General features: G+C 42.1%; 1 protein-coding gene across 4 annotated transcripts in view; it reads left to right on the top strand.

Moving 5' to 3' along the window:
* RAPGEF6 (Rap guanine nucleotide exchange factor 6) overlaps positions 1–16,378 on the top strand; it is a 139,245-nt gene that overhangs the window by 76,528 nt on the left and 46,339 nt on the right. For all 4 annotated transcript variants that reach the window (XM_083181897.1, XM_083181895.1, XM_083181896.1 and 1 more), the window contains 3 exons: positions 4,543–4,926; positions 7,518–7,729; positions 10,155–10,278. In XM_083181897.1, coding sequence (XP_083038023.1) covers positions 4,543–4,926; positions 7,518–7,729; positions 10,155–10,278 — 720 coding nt within the window. The remainder of the gene's footprint in view (positions 1–4,542; positions 4,927–7,517; positions 7,730–10,154; positions 10,279–16,378) is intronic.

Raw genomic sequence — 16,378 nt, 5'->3', positions numbered from 1 at the left:
TTTCAGGGAAGGCCAAAAGAATGCATTCTGAGTAAGACCAATGTGTTATGAGTAATGGTTCCCAGGAAGGAGTTATCAATCGAAAAATTATCCGCCATAGTCACTTTGAGAAAGGCATGCTTTAGTTTACAACAAATCAGCCAGCAAGAGAAGATTTCCCGTGGTGGGGTAAAGTCGACCCTGCAGAGATATGCCAAAACCAACAGTGTGCATGATCGCCCGCGACCTGGATAGCCTCCTAGTATCCTCGTATCCTCGTATCCTAGTATCGTATAGCCACACAACAAGAAGACAAATATATTAGAGTTAGTATTAGATGTGAAAGATTCTTAACAGCCCCACAGGACTGCGCTGCGCTCATGACATCACGAGAGAAGAGCATGTCAGTCATTACTGTCAAGCGCTGCCTGAAATTCGCAGGGTTAAAGGGGTATGTAGTAGCCCATAAAACATTGCTATGGCCAATTAACAAAAATAAAAGATTACTCTGGGCTAAAGTGCAAGGACTGGTCGTCTGAGCAATAGAAAAAGGTTCTTTTAATGGAAGAATCAAATTTTGAGCTGTTTGGGTTAAACAGGCGCAAGTTTGTCCATGGCATACCAGGTGTGAGCATGCTCCCAGCATGCATTGAGCCTACAGTGAAGCTTGGAGGAGGTTCTATCATTGTCTGGGGCTGTTTCGGAAATGGATCAGTTATCGGCCGTGGGTTCACCCTGCAGCACGATAATAACTCCAAACATACTTCACGTCTTTGCAAAAAATATAGAGTTCAAGCATGACAGGAGAAAACAGAACTCATTGGTTTGGGTGCACTCTTATTATTAATATTTAACTTTTATTGATACTGTTTAAAGGGTAAATATAGGGGCATAGAGTCCCTAATAAGACACAATATCAACACCACACAATTGGATACAGTGGCGTAGCTATGTTTTGGGCAACCCCCCCGCCGTTAGGGGTGGGGCGCCCCCTCCGTCGCCGCCCCGCCGAGCACCCCTACCCCGCTGCCCATGCAAACCCCCCTCAATCCCCCACAGCCTTACCTATCGCGCTGGTCCCGGTGGCTCCGTTCTTCTGCTGAGGACCACCAGAAAATGGCCGCCCCCATACAGCAGACCGTTTCAGAGAACTGTGTGCTATATGGGGGCAGCCATTTTGTGGTGGTCCTCAGCAGAAGAACGGAGCCGCCGGGACCAGCGCGATAGGTAAGTCTGCGGAGGATTGAGGGGGGTTTAACTATAGCACCGCAGCCCCCGGCGCCCTTACATGCACAGCGCCCCCCCGCGGTGGTGGGGGCTGCGGTGCTATAGTTACGCCCCTGATTGGATACACAATTGGATAATTAATATCAGTTCAATAGTTAAACGATATCTTTACTTGTAACCTCAGTATTGAGATTCCTAGATATCGGATAAAATATCCTTTAATAGACACACATATATAAATCACAAACAACAAATAATTTGACAAAAAACCCCACTTCATACAGAAAGGTATAATGTGTGACAGTTATCGCAGTAGTATTTTGTTCCTGTGTTCACAAGTCTGCAATATCAAAGTGTGATGGACTAGTTGTCCTCAATGTAATTAGCATCACTTTGTAGCACGTTTATGAACCAGCTTCATAACAACACCAGGGTCTATTAGTGTGATATTAGATATGTATCAAACCAGCAATCTGGAGAGCCAAAATTAGGAAGAAGAAAAAGAAAAGATCAGATTATCGTTTATCGATTATCGAAAACCACCCCCTCCCCCCTTTAAACAAGCAACTGACCCATTTACGTGTAGGCTTCAAATGATTTTGGTCCCGTGAAACTGGGCCATTTGGTTCCAGAGAAATCTGTCAAACAACATGAACAGCCATGAAATTACATTTCAGAAATGAAAAAAAAAAAAAATTGTTTCACCCGCAATATCTCTAGTACCAATGAACCCATATGGACCAGGTATCAGATTGAAGGCCCAGCGATTTGGGTTCGACTGAGATAAACCTCAAGCTTCTTTGATGCTGGAGGGGGAACTGGCAGCCGTTGAAACCGGGTGGAGGTCGGAATTAGCGGGTCCCATGTAATCCTATGGGGAAAACATTCCAAGTTTGCCTGGCGGTATCTCTGGTTCCCGGGGGGCTATGGATGCGTAGCTGGGCTCGTTGGAAAGCCCTGGCCTTCAGCCTATTGGAGAATGGGCCTATTTGGAGAGTGGGCCTGGAGCTGTAGCTCCATCAGACCCATTGTTAATCCGGCCCTGAATAGAGCTACTAGCATGTAGCTTTAGAAGGTCGGCTTTCCAGGTAGCTGGCCATGAGGAGAAAATAGGCTTCTACGTGGATGATATCATCCTATATGTGTTGGATATGCCGCACTCCCTTCCTGCTCTACTGGACTTAGGAAAGGATTTTGTTTTTTTCTCTGGTATTTTTATCAACTGGGAGAAATCAATCACTTCTACCCTCTAGTTAACCCCTCACCCTTAAAGTGGTGTACCCAATTTAACCCTTTGAGTGCCAACTGAATTTGTAAAAATAGGTGTGAAAATTGGCAAGCAAACATTCTTTATTCATCATAATGACCTGTAATGTGTACCTTTCTATAGGAAATCTTTTTTTACACATCATTCATTTTTAATAGATACAGATGGGGCAGGCTTCATCTTGGCTGGCAGATCGCCAGAACGTCCCCGCTGGCGATCTGCCAGCAGCATTCAAATTTCTCAATATCCTACTTATTATCTACCTTTAAATTTACCTCCCCACCCCTAACCCCAACTGAGTAAGCTTTGCCAGAGGTCCAGAGTTTGGCAGAAGCTTCCGCTCTGTCACCTTCTTAAGTAAATGTTAGTATGATTATTTATAAGATTGGATTATTTCCCAATCTTTTACTACTCTCATATGGGCCTCAAAACAGGCCAACATTGCTTTTAAAACACTATGTAGGATTGAATTTGAGGATGTGTTCGCATTGCCAAAAATGCATTTCTATTACCTGGCTGCTCAGTTATCTCAGTTAGGTGAATGGGTTACTCCTGGGGATTATGGGAACCTTCCCGTAGTCCTATTAGAAAAGGCAGGACATTTATTTAAGCCCAAAGGAGTTTCTCTTAATAATTACCTCATTCTCTTATTGTCCCCTCTATTGTTTTCAAGCCTTATGGGTAACTGTTAGGAAACCCTAACATAGACCCTTGCTCCCCTTTGTGGAACAATCTTAATTTCCCTGAACTCAACAAGTTAAAAGATGGTCCAAGAAGGTATTCATTTAGGGTGTTCACCATAGCACAATTAAATCATGACGGGACCCTTCACACCTTTGAATATCTATTCTACACATTTAACATTCCGCGTTATTATTTCTACCGATATCTGCAACTTTGGCATGCTCTATGTGCTGGAGGTATACTGCTCCTCAATTCTCGCCATCACCTGTTCATATCCTAGTATATAATATGCTCTACCAAAAAACAAGGTCTCTGTTCTTTACTAAACCCCCCTTTCCATCTCTGGCTCCAGGGTCAAAAGGTCGACCAGGTCAAAATGGCGACATGAAAAAGGTAGACACATAGAAAAGTCGACATGAGTTTTTCATGATTATTTTAACCAGCCTGTTCAGACTTCAAAATCAATGTCGGAATAAAGGGAGAATTTAATAGTGAGCCCGAAGCATGGGGAGCGAACCATTACACTAACTGGGGGTCAATGTCGACATTGACACAATAAAAGTCAACCATTGACATATGGCATGTTGACCTATTAGGGTAGACCTATTGACTATTGACCTATTGACTGTCTGACCACCCCTGTCTCCTATACCCTGCCATCATTAATACCTACACAACATTCATCAACTTCACGTGATAGCTCTTTGCTAATCTGGTCTTTATTCAAGATGCAGACATACCCAGGATTCAAAGTCATCGTCTCTGGCATTAGTCTTTAGAATTAGAATTTTTTAGAATTAGAATTTTTTACTTTCGGTAATCCGTGTAGTAAAATGGCTAAATAAATTGGTCACTATCTTCTACTAAAATTAATACATCTGAATTCACAAAGCTCTTTCAATTGATTTCCTCAGAAACATTTCTGTATCACTGACACTGCCTTCTTTGCACCCTCAAACCATTTAGAAAACTGTCACAACAGCTTTCATGTTGTTGCTACTGTATCTTTATGTTCTGCTCTTTGTCTTTAATAGATCATTTAACCCCAGTATTTATCATTTCTTATCTCTGCAGTCTAGGGGCCAGATGCAATAAGCTTCAAAAGTGTTATAATGGAGAGTGATACAAAAACCAACCAACCAACAAATCAGCCCCTGCCTGACATTTTTCAAACACAGCCTGTGACATGGCAGGTAGGAGTTGATTAGCTGGCTGTTTATCACTCTCCATTTTATCACTTTTGAAGCTTAGTGCACCTGGACCTGTGTGAGTGAAGAAACAGGCTTTACCAGTTATTTCATATGCGTTACCGTTTTTCTTCCAAATCATAATCTATAATCCAAGACAATGCATTTGAAACTAATAATTTCTTGTTTGGTCTGTAGATATTATTTAAAGAACAATATGGAAACGGAAACCTTGTGCTCAGATGAGGATGCTCAGGAACTATTTAGAGAGAGTGTTATATCTCTCCACCAGCTCAGCACTATTGAGGTTGCAGCACAGCTGTCCATTCGTGACTTTGAACTTTTCCGCAACATTGAGCCAACAGAATACATTGACGACCTCTTCAAGCTTGATTCTAAAATGGGTGCTTCTCATCTAAAACAGTTTGAGGAGGTGATAAATCAAGAGACTTTTTGGGTGGCTTCTGAGATCCTAAAAGAGTCAAACCAAATGAAAAGAATGAAAATTGTGAAGTATTTCATCAAAATTGCCCTCCATTGCAGGGAGTGCAAGAATTTTAACTCAATGTTTGCTATTATCAGGTACATTTTCTTGATAATAAAAATTAAATTAAAGTACAATACGAGAACAAAGAAACCCCCATTGTTACACTGTTAAATATTTGTACAATGCATAGTCTTACGGTGTAGTTGCCAACTCTTATTCACCTATGGATGATGCTGTTTTCCTCCACAAACCAGTGGGTGAGATTTAATAGGATGAGAGATTCAGAAAGTGAGAGATTTGGGAAGAAAGCTCCAGGTTTTTTTTTTTGCAGCAATCATTTACACTGCAAAATCAAACTGATTTTGCAGTATAAAGGATTGCTGCTTTAAAAAACTGGAGATTTCTTCCCAAATCTCGCACTTTCTGAATCTCTCATCCTCTTAAATCTCACCCCATGTGTCTTTGAAAATGTACTGCATACTCAAATTGCTGAATGCATTATCACAAAGGGAATATGTTGTGTGTTTGGCACTTTACAAATAACTCTATTATAATTTGTTGTTGTGTGTGCTAATCTTGTGAAAGGCAGTAACCTGTTCACTGTGTGGGTAGAGATATAAGTCATAGGATGACACGTCATCCATGTCTGGAGGGAAATAGAAACCAGCAGGAAACCACAGACTGAGAGTTAGATAGAGGAAGGAGCAGGTTTCCCTACTGCATAGTATCAGAATTATTCTCCTGTCCCACCAACACTGAATATTGTATTGTCAAATGCACTTCTATTTGACATGAAATAATGAAGTATATCTACATACTTCCTTTTTTTTATATTTAAATAGTAAGCCCAATTTTTATATGAATAACTCTATATGAATAACCAAGGAACTGTGCTTATTTGTTCTTGGGGTAACCAACTTATTTACTACCCTACATGAACATCTAATACTGCTTTCAGACAAAGGCTACCAAATAAATCGGCATTTACTGGCAATTACCCGGCATTTGAGTGCCAGGTTATTCGCTGCTGCTGCCTCCTTCACACAGGAGAGCAAACCAGAGATTTGCTCTATTACAGGTTTTCGCCTGTGTAAAAGGGTCGATCCGGATCTTGAACTCCGGGACTCCGACCTGGTCATTTGCAGAGTCAGAGACCCGGAGTTCAAAATCCAGATCGACCCTTTCACACAGAAAAAGGACTTGTGTATTTAATGAAATTCCTGAGTGGAACTGGTCGGTCAAGAATTTTATTTTCTGTGTGAAAGGGGTATAAGTAAGATTTATCTTCACAGCAGTTTAGGAATGGTCTTATTCTTCCAAATTCCACCAAAACCCTTTCTGCAATTACTAGAAACTTTTCTTTCTGTCTGGGAAAATAATTTCACTGTATTTGTGTGACTTATATGTTGAAACAGTCAGAGAGCGATAGCACCTTCTTAATAATGCCTGCTTAAAACACATATTAAAACCTTTTTAGTTAGGGTTGCGTTAAAAACCAAGTTATCCAAGAACAGTTGGCCAACGAAGATCTGGTGATTGAAGGAGGGATGAAGGTCAGGTGAAGGCCAAAATAGTTGATGAGCTTACCATGGTAGGAAGTATGTCGTGAAAAGGGAAGGATACCAAGGACAGAATCCTTTGGTGATTAGGAGGGGGAGTTGAGAAAAGGTATGCAGGGAAAACACAGAGATGGAATAATTGTATAGTAGGATGTGAACCATGAGTGTGCAGAGTCAATAAGTCTGATAAAATAAAAGATTTGCATGAAGAAGGTGTGGTCAACTCTGCCGAATGCTGTCTGGGATGACCCTTAGAAGAAATAACCCCTACATATACTGATGTGTCCACATACATTTATCCTCTATATGCTACATTGCACATTTTGTGTGAGTTTATAAGGAGAACTGTAGGAGAGAATACTTTTAAAACTAAGGAAGTCAGCAAAAAAGCTAGTTTTATTTCAGAATGGAGGAAATCCCATTGTGAGGGCATTTTTGGAGATAAAGGCCGAGATGTAATGAGAGAGACCATTTTAGGGGCCAGGGAAAAGTTGCACAAAGTCAGACGCTAACATTTTTTTTTACTTTTATCCAGAACTTGGCTAATGGAATAGTGTACATCTTTAGCACTCCAAATGTGAATCAAATCTGACTTCTGGTGATTATTTTAGAGCAGCAATGGTCCGATTACCATTTGTTATCTGCATGCAGATAATGTAGTCATGCTGTATATCGATTTAATCAGCTTGTGCCTCTGATTAGCATAGCAATGCACATAAGATAGGCAAAAATATAGTAGAAAATATATAGTACATGAGCTATTTGGACAGATCAAAGTATATTTTAAAAATGTGCTGCATTTGTGTAGTTATAAGTGATAGAGCATTTTTGTGTCCGAGTTACAATCTTGGCTCCTGTTACATTGGCCGAGTTGTATGTTTTAACATGGTGAAAACATAATGATCCGAAATAAGTTTCAGAGCTGAAAGCTTCAGACTTCTAGTGACTTTGGCCTAATATTGAGGCTGAAAATGTCTTTTGGAAATGAAAGTGTATTTGCAAAAAACTTACAATTATTTGTCTATTATCTTGTTAATTAAAGCCACCGAAATTATTTTACAGATGCCTCTGTTGCTGTTAACATTATATTACATATAATTATTGTATTTAAAAAAACTTTTTCACAGTGGCCTAAATCTTTCACCTGTGGCTAGACTGCGTGGTACTTGGGAAAAACTACCTAGCAAATATGAGAAGCTTCTTCAGGACCTTCAAGATCTTTTTGACCCTTCCAGAAACATGGCAAAATATCGCAACAGACTAAGCAGTCAGTGCATGCAGCCTCCAGTCATACCCCTCTTTCCAGTTGTCAAGAAAGACATTACATTTCTACATGAAGGTATGGTTATGCAAGAAGGGACAGCACTTTCACCAGAGTTATAACTAGACATTTTGGTACCCTGGAAGAGCATTGGTGCCACCCCATTTCAAATATGGACAGTGCATGTGTTAGTGGTGGATGCTGAAAAGGGGGGTTTGATCTCGTAGGAAGTGGCAAGGCCACAATATAGCACTGCTTGCAAAACCCTAGTTATAGCCCTTGCTTTCATTAGTATTGTAATGCCTAGATTGTAAAATCTTTGGACCAGGGCCCTCCTGCTCTCACAGCCCTCCTCCCTCCTGCTCTCACAGCCCTTCTCGTTCCTGCTCTCACAGCCCTTCTCCCTCCTGCTCTCACAGCCCTCCTCCCTCCTGCTCTCACAGCCCTCCTCCCTCCTGCTCTCACAGCCCTCTTCTCTCAAACTTCAATCACAGATCTCTCCTACTCAGTGACTGTCTACAGGCATCTCCTCTTGCTTGTAACTATTTATCTCTTCCAGCGACAGTAGAATTCCACTGATTCCTTTACTTCCTTGCATCTCAGCAGTATTGTGAAGAATTGTGTTGCTAATTGTTAACTGTTTTAGGTTTTCAGTTAATTTACTGTTAAGTTCTGTGTACTCTTTATTGTTCTGTGTGCTGCATGTACTGTGCTGCAAACCACTTGTGACGCCTTATAAATAAGGGTATGGGTCACTGGGTCGCCAAATTAAGGTCGACATGCATTGGGTTGTCCACTGAAGGTCGGTAGGGCTTAGGTCGATGCATGAAAATGGTCGACATGGCTAAGGTCGAAGGGGTCAGAAGGTCAGCACAAGCATTAGGTCAACAATGGAGAGGTCTACAGTCAAGGTCGACGTGAGTTTTCACTTTTTGTGTCCTGAATGTCGACACAGTCAATATGGACACCGAAAAAAGTGTACCACGTCCTCTGGCATGGCTCGCTGCGCTCACAACCACTACCTAACGACGCTGCACCATAAAGAAAATATAATAATAATGCTTGCATATTACTACATGTATGGATTGCTGCGTTAAACACCTGAGAGTCTTGGCAAGTAGATATTTGACTTTACATTACATTTTAGCATACTGCACTGAAACTGTCCCAAATTTGGCAGAACAATTTTAGTCTAGATTTTAGGGCTCTAGCCTTTAGCCCATCATCATGACTGTAACTGCATTGTTCCGATTTACCTGCCAGTGAGCGTGTACATCCCTTTGATTATGTTCTGCATAGAAATACAGGGTGAAATGTAATAGGATGAGAGATTCAGAAAGTGAGAGATTTGGGAAGAAATCTCCAGGTTTTTTTAAAGCGGCAATCATTTACACGGCAAAATCAAAGTGGTGTAAAAGTGATTGCCACTTTAAAAAAAACTGATGATTTCTTACCAAATCTCTCACTTTCTGAATCTCTCATCCTATAAAATTTCCCCCACAGAGGTAAATGGGTGCCCTGGGCTTCTCATTCTGATCATGGCAATTAAATCATGACGGTTTCCAATTGCTAGCTACGTGTAATGGAGGCATGCGCTCTGAAGAATGCTCTCTTACCCAATCCTTGCAATCACAGTGGTGGGAAGTAAGCACATGTCATGAGGGTGTTTCAGTGGCATACAGCAACAAGTGGGCCAGACTTTTTAACAGGCCTCAAAACCAGGGTTGCAGACTTTTGTTATTTCCTCTCTGGGAGAAGCCCGGAGAGGAGACTTTCAGCAAGAGTTCGGGGGGCGGGACTTGGGTGTGACATCATTAAGCCCCGCCCCATGCTGGAAAATGACCCGGTTCGCCTATTTCCACGAAGTGTGCGGGGCTAAATGATGCAATTATGCCACTTTAGCCCCGCCTCCTCCTGGAGATCGGCAAATCAGGTTATCTAAACACTGCGGTTAGGGGGGGAGGAAGCCGCAAACAGGGGGGGGGAAGGGGGATATTCGTGACCCTGCTCAAAACTTTATTATTTTTTTGTAACTTTTTCATTCCGACCTTGCATGATCCACCTCATAATCAGGCCCTTAATCGTATGTAATGTAGTAGGAACTATAAAAGCCTAAGATGTCCTGGTAGCAAATTGCTCTGAAGAGCCTTAGCAACATAGGCTGTCCTACTAGTTAATAAATGAACAACCAATCAGAGACTGTGACTTATTTAAAAAATTAGACATGATGAAACAGTGGGTGAGATTTAATAGGATGAGAGATTCAGAAAGTGAGAGATTTGGTAAGAAATCTCCATTTTTTTTAAAAGCGGCAATCATTTACACTGCAACACCAGTTTAATTCTTCTCAAATCTCTCACTTTCTGAATCTCTCATCCTATTAAATCTCACCCAGTGTCTTCGAACTTCTGTATAATCTAGGTTCATGCATCTCTTATACAGTAATCATTTAGGTTTTATTAATTCATTTCTCTTTAATAATAATAATTCCGCATTCTTGCAGGGAATGATACCAAAGTAGATGGGTTGGTAAATTTTGAGAAGTTACGTATGATTGCAAAAGAAATCCGCCACGTGATCCGCATGGCTTCTGCTAACATTGACCCGGCTGTAATGTTCCGGCAAAGGTATTTCCTTCCTAAAGTATATCATTTGTACAGTATCAACCATGTGCATCAGGTTTTCTGACATGGGAATCCGAAGTGTTTAACGAAGGTTAGAGCTAAAACACACATTTGCTAATATATGATTTTATAAGTATAGTGCGTGTTTTAGCTCAGCAACACATCTGTTTAGATTGATTTTTTTTTTCTTAATTTAAAATTGTTGAAAAATGACTAATTTCTGTATCTTGATTTCTTGATATGTAATTTTAATTTGGTAATTGCTGTATTTAACCCCTTCACGACATTTGACGTATATATACGTCATGGCCGGGAAGTACTTCCCGACCGTTGACGTATATATACGTCATGGCTTAAAACTGTCACTGCGTCTAGAGACGCAGTGACAGAGGGACGATGTCTGCTGTCCCTGACAGCAGACATGTCCGTGCATGCCCAGGGGGGGCTGCGATGCCGCCCCCCCGTCGGCGATCGCTGTGATTGGCTGTTCAGTGTGAACAGCCATTCACAGCGTTTTTCTGTGTCACCGGCGAATAACGTTCGCCGGTGACACGGGATCGGAGGTGATTGGTGCTGTAAAGTACAGCACCAATCACCGCGGGGTGTAAGGGTGACACTGGTGTCACCCCACCTCACCCCGCCCGCCCCCAAAGGCCGTGATTGGTCCGTCGGACCGACGGACCAATCACAGCCATGGAGGGGGGTTTAAACTAACGGTGACTGCACTGCAGACGCCATTCCGGTCTGGAATAGCGTGCAGTGCGGTCACCGTGCCCTGCTGCTGCCTATACTGACCAGAACCCATCGAAAATACTTACCTGATCATTGATTATTCTTGTGACATTCTTGTGACATCTTGTGACATCCTGTGACATCTTGTGCTGCTGCGAGTTATAGAGAGAGAGTTAGAGAGAGATAGAGAGAGATAGAGAGAGATAGAGAGAGATAGAGAGGCCTAGTGCTATATTTTGTGCTGCTGCAGTGTGATAGAGCTATAGCTAGAGAGATAGAGAGAGATAGAGAGAGATAGAGAGAGAGATAGAGAGAGAGATAGTGACAGATTGTGCTATATATTTTTTATATAACTGAAAGAGATATAGAGAGATAGAGAGAGATAGAGAGAGATAGAGAGGCCTAGTGCTATATTTTGTGCTGCTGCAGTGTGATAGAGCTATAGATAGATAGAGAGAGATAGAGAGAGAGAGATAGAGAGATAGTGACAGATAGTGCTATATATTTTTTATATAACTGACTGCTGCCCCCCCTTTTGTGCTGATCAGTATAATTTAACTGATCAGCAACTTTTTGGGGGCGCAGGTTTTTTTTTATATATAGATATACCTGTCAGTGCTGCTGCTGCAGTGTCATAGAGTGATAGATAGTGAGAGATAGAGAGATAGAGAGAGATAGTGATAGAGAGTGCTAAATTTTGTGTCTGCTGCCCTCGCCTTTTGTGCTGATCACTATATCTGAGGTGATCAGCAACTTTTTGGGGGTACAGAGGTTTTTTTTTTTATATATACCTGCTGCCCCTCACTGGTAATCAGTGTCGCATCACTGATCACCTTTTTTTATTTTTTGTGAGTGCTGTGGGGTCTTTTTTTTACACACACTGTGATTTTGTGTGTGTCCTGTGGCCACTGTGCACTGATCAGTGACGTACATCACTGATCAGCTTTTTCGGCACAGGGTTGATCTATTTTTTTTTTTTTTTGATCAAATTCTGTTGCCTTTGAGCGCTGTTCAGTGACAGACGTTACTGACCAACATCTGTGCTCAATTTTTGGCGCAGGACCTTTTTTTTTTTAACCCCTTCCATTTATTTATTTTTTTAACCCCTTCCATTTATTTATTTTTTTAACCCCTTCCATTTTTTTTTTTTTTAACCCCTTCCATTTTTTTTTTTAACCCCTTCCATTTTTTTTTTTTTGAACCCTTCAATTTTTTTTTTTTTTGTATTTTTTTTTTTCTGCACTACATACACACTACACACTACATACCCCCCGGGTTGAAATAAAGTTTGTACCCCCCCCTACACTATACACGTGTTGAAACATTTCACTACCAGTAACACAAAAATATAAATGGCATCCCAAATGTCCTCCCAAATGTCCTCCCAAATGTCCTCCCAAATGTCCTCCCAGTCATCCAGGAGAATGTATTCGGTGGAGGAGGCATATGCCATGCTTGCCTCTGACTCTGACACAGGCAGTGAGGCAAGCGGGGAATTTGAAGGATTTGTCTTAAGCTCCTCTTCCTCCTCTGATGATGAGGGACCCCCTCAAAGACGCCCCCGTAGAGCAGCTGAGACCCCCCCCCCAATAATTAATCTCGTATGGACCCCACCACCAGACAATTTTGAGCCCCAGGTTCCTGAGTTTTTGGCCATCCCAGGAATCCAATTTGATTCAACAGGTCTCAGAGAAATTGACTTTTTCAAATTATTTTTCTCTGATGATTTTATAAATTTAATGGTGGACCAAACTAATTTATATGCCCAGCAGTTTATTGCTCAAAACCCCACGTCATCATTTGCTAGGTGGACCCCTGTAGATGCAGTAGAGATGATGACGTTTTGGGGTCTGGTGTTACATATGGGCATAGTAAAAAAACCACAAATTAGGCAATATTGGAGTACAGATGTTCTGTACAGCACCCCATTTCACCGTATGGCCATGCCCCGGGCTCGTTTTGAGGCAATCCATAAATTTATACATTACACCGATAATGCACAGTGCCCACCCAGAGATGATCCCACCTTTGACAGGCTATTCAAAGTCAGGCCGGTCATTGATCATTTCAGTGCCAAATTTGCAGAGCTATACATCCCTGATAAATGTATTAGTATCGACGAGTCCCTTATACATTTTAAAGGAAGGGTTAAATTCCGCCAGTACCTTCCCAGTAAGAGGGCAAGGTATGGCATAAAAATGTATAAGCTGTGTGAAAGCACCACAGGGTACACCCAGAAGTTTAGGGTATATGAAGGGAAGGATTCAAGAATTGAACCACCAGAATGCCCCCCCTCCCTCGTAGGTGTTAGTGGAAAAATTGTCTGGGATTTAATGCACCCCTTCCTGGATAAGGGTTATCACCTGTATGTGGATAACTTTTACACCAGCATCCCCCTGTTTAAGGCCCTTGGTTCAAGAGGTACAGCAGCTTGCGGTACTGTGCGCAAGAACCAAAGAGGCCTCCCCAAAACGCACATTGCCCAAGTAATGAGAAGGGGTGAAAGCAGGGGAATATGCACCGAAAATATGTTGTTGGTCAAATATAAGGACAAGAGGGATGTCCTTATACTGACAACAATTCATGGAGACAGTACCACCTCCATCCCTGTACGAGGTACCAGTACCCACACCTCCAAACCAAATTGTATCCTAGATTACAATAAGTACATGGGCGGAGTGGATCTTTCAGATCAGGTACTAAAGCCGTACAGTGCCCTGCGGAAAACAAATATCTGGTACAAGAAGCTGGCCGTGTATATCATCCAGATGGCACTGTATAACGCTTACGTGCTATTCCGTTCTACCGGCCAGAGGGGGACATTTATGCACTTTCAAGAGGAAGTCATAAAGAGCCTAACATTTGGGAATCAGCAGGCAGAGGGCCCCAGTACTTCTAGTACTGGCCCCCGTATTGTACCAGGGCAGCATTTTCCCAACGAAATCCCCTCCACTGCAAGAAAGGGCAGGACACAAAAAAGGTGCAAAGTTTGTTATAAAAAGGGAATAAGAAAGGAAACTATTTTCCACTGTGAAACTTGCCCCGACAAACCCGGCCTATGTATAAAGGAGTGTTTCAAAATATACCACACATCTATGGATTATTAGGTTCATCATTTCACCGTGCTTCGGGGGTCTTGCTAATGCCACATAGCACCCACCATTCATTCCACCAGAATCTGAGCTGCAAAATCCAAAAATCACTCCTTCCCTTCTGAGTCCTGCCATGCACCCAACTGGTATTTTTTGGTCACATGTGAGGCATTGCCGTACTCTGGAGAAATTGGGGCACAGATTTTGGGGTGCTTTGTCTCCTTCATTCCTTGTGAAAATGAAAAATTTTGAGCCAGAAGTACATTTTTGTGTAAAAAAATGTATTTTTTTCATTTTCACTGCCCAGTTGTACCAAAATTGATGAAACCCCTGGGGGTTTGAAATGTACACTATACCCCTAGATGAATTCCCTGAGGGGTGTAGTTTGCAAAATGGGGTCACTTGTGGGGGGGTTCCACTGTATTGGTAATGCAACATAGCACCCACCATTCATTCCACCAAAATCTGTGCTCCAAAATCCAAAAATCACTCCTTCCCTTCTGAGTCCTGCCATGCACCCAACTGGTATTTTTTGGTCACATGTGAGGCATTGCCGTACTCTGGAGAAATTGGGGCACAGATTTTGGGGTGCTTTGTCTCCTTCATTCCTTGTGAAAATGAAAAATTTTGAGCCAGAAGTACATTTTTGTGTAAAAAAATGTATTTTTTTCATTTTCACTGCCCAGTTGTACCAAAATTGATGAAACCCCTGGGGGTTTGAAATGTACACTATACCCCTAGATGAATTCCCTGAGGGGTGTAGTTTGCAAAATGGGGTCACTTGTGGGGGGGTTCCACTGTATTGGTAATGCAACATAGCACCCACCATTCATTCCACCAAAATCTGTGCTCCAAAATCCAAAAATCACTCCTTCCCTTCTGAGTCCTGCCATGCACCCAACTGGTATTTTTTGGTCACATGTGAGGCATTGCCGTACTCTGGAGAAATTGGGGCACAGATTTTGGGGTGCTTTGTCTCCTTCATTCCTTGTGAAAATGAAAAATTTTGAGCCATAACTGCATGTTTGTGTAAAAAAATGTAATTTTCCATTTTCACATCCCAGTTATACCAAAATTGGTGAAACCCCTGGGGGTTTGAAATGTACACTATACCCCTAGATGAATTCCCTGAGGGGTGTAGTTTGCAAAATGGGGTCACTTGTGGGGGGGTTCCACTGTATTGGTGCTTGGGGGGTCTTGCTAATGCGACATAGCACCCACCAAAATTCCACCAGAATCTGAGCTGCAAAATCCAAAAATCACTCCTTCCCTTCTAAGTCCTGCCATGCACCCAACTGGTATTTTTTGGTCACATGTGAGGCATTGCCGTACTCGGGAGAAATTGGGGCACAGATTTTGGGGTGCTTTGTCTCCTTCATTCCTTGTGAAAATGAAAAATTTTGAGCCAGAACTGCATGTTTGTGTAAAAAAATGTAATTTTCCATTTTCACATCCCAGTTGTACCAAAATTGGTGAAACCCCTGGGGGTTTGAAATGTACACTATACCCCTAGATGAATTCCCTGAGGGGTGTACTTTGCAAAATGGGGTGACTTGTGGGGGGGTTCCACTGTATTGGTGCTTTGGGAGTCTTGCTAATGCAACATAGCACCCACCATTCATTCCACCAAAATCTTTGCTGCAAAATCCAAAAATCACTCCTTCCCTTCTGAGTCCTGCCATGCACCCAACTGGTATTTTTTGGTCACATGTGAGGCATTGCCGTACTCGGGAGAAATTGGGGCACAGATTTTGGGGTGCTTTGTCTCCTTCATTCCTTGTGGAAATGAAAAATTTTGAGCCATAACTGCATGTTTGTGTAAAAAAATGTAATTTTCCATTTTCACATCCCAGTTATACCAAAATTGGTGAAACCCCTGGGGGTTTGAAATGTACACTATACCCCTAGATGAATTCCCTGAGGGGTGTACTTTGCAAAATGGGGTGACTTGTGGGGGGGTTCCACTGTATTGGTGCTTGGGGGGTCTTGCTAATGCGACATAGCACCCACCAAAATTCCACCAGAATCTGAGCTGCAAAATCCAAAAATCACTCCTTCCCTTCTAAGTCCTGCCATGCACCCAACTGGTATTTTTTGGTCACATGTGAGGCATTGCCGTACTCGGGAGAAATTGGGGCACAGATTTTGGGGTGCTTTGTCTCCTTCATTCCTTGTGGAAATGAAAAATTTTGAGCCAGAACTGCATGTTTGTGTAAAAAAAATGTAATTTTCCATTTTCACATCCCAGTTGTACCAAAATTGGTGAAACCCCTGGGGGT

The sequence above is a fragment of the Crinia signifera genome, chromosome 4, assembly GCF_055691185.1.
Source record: "Crinia signifera chromosome 4, ASM5569118v1, whole genome shotgun sequence".
Taxonomy (NCBI): domain Eukaryota; kingdom Metazoa; phylum Chordata; class Amphibia; order Anura; family Myobatrachidae; genus Crinia; species Crinia signifera.
The sequence above is the reverse complement of the archived record's forward strand: the minus strand, read 5'-3'. Positions and strand labels throughout refer to the sequence as shown.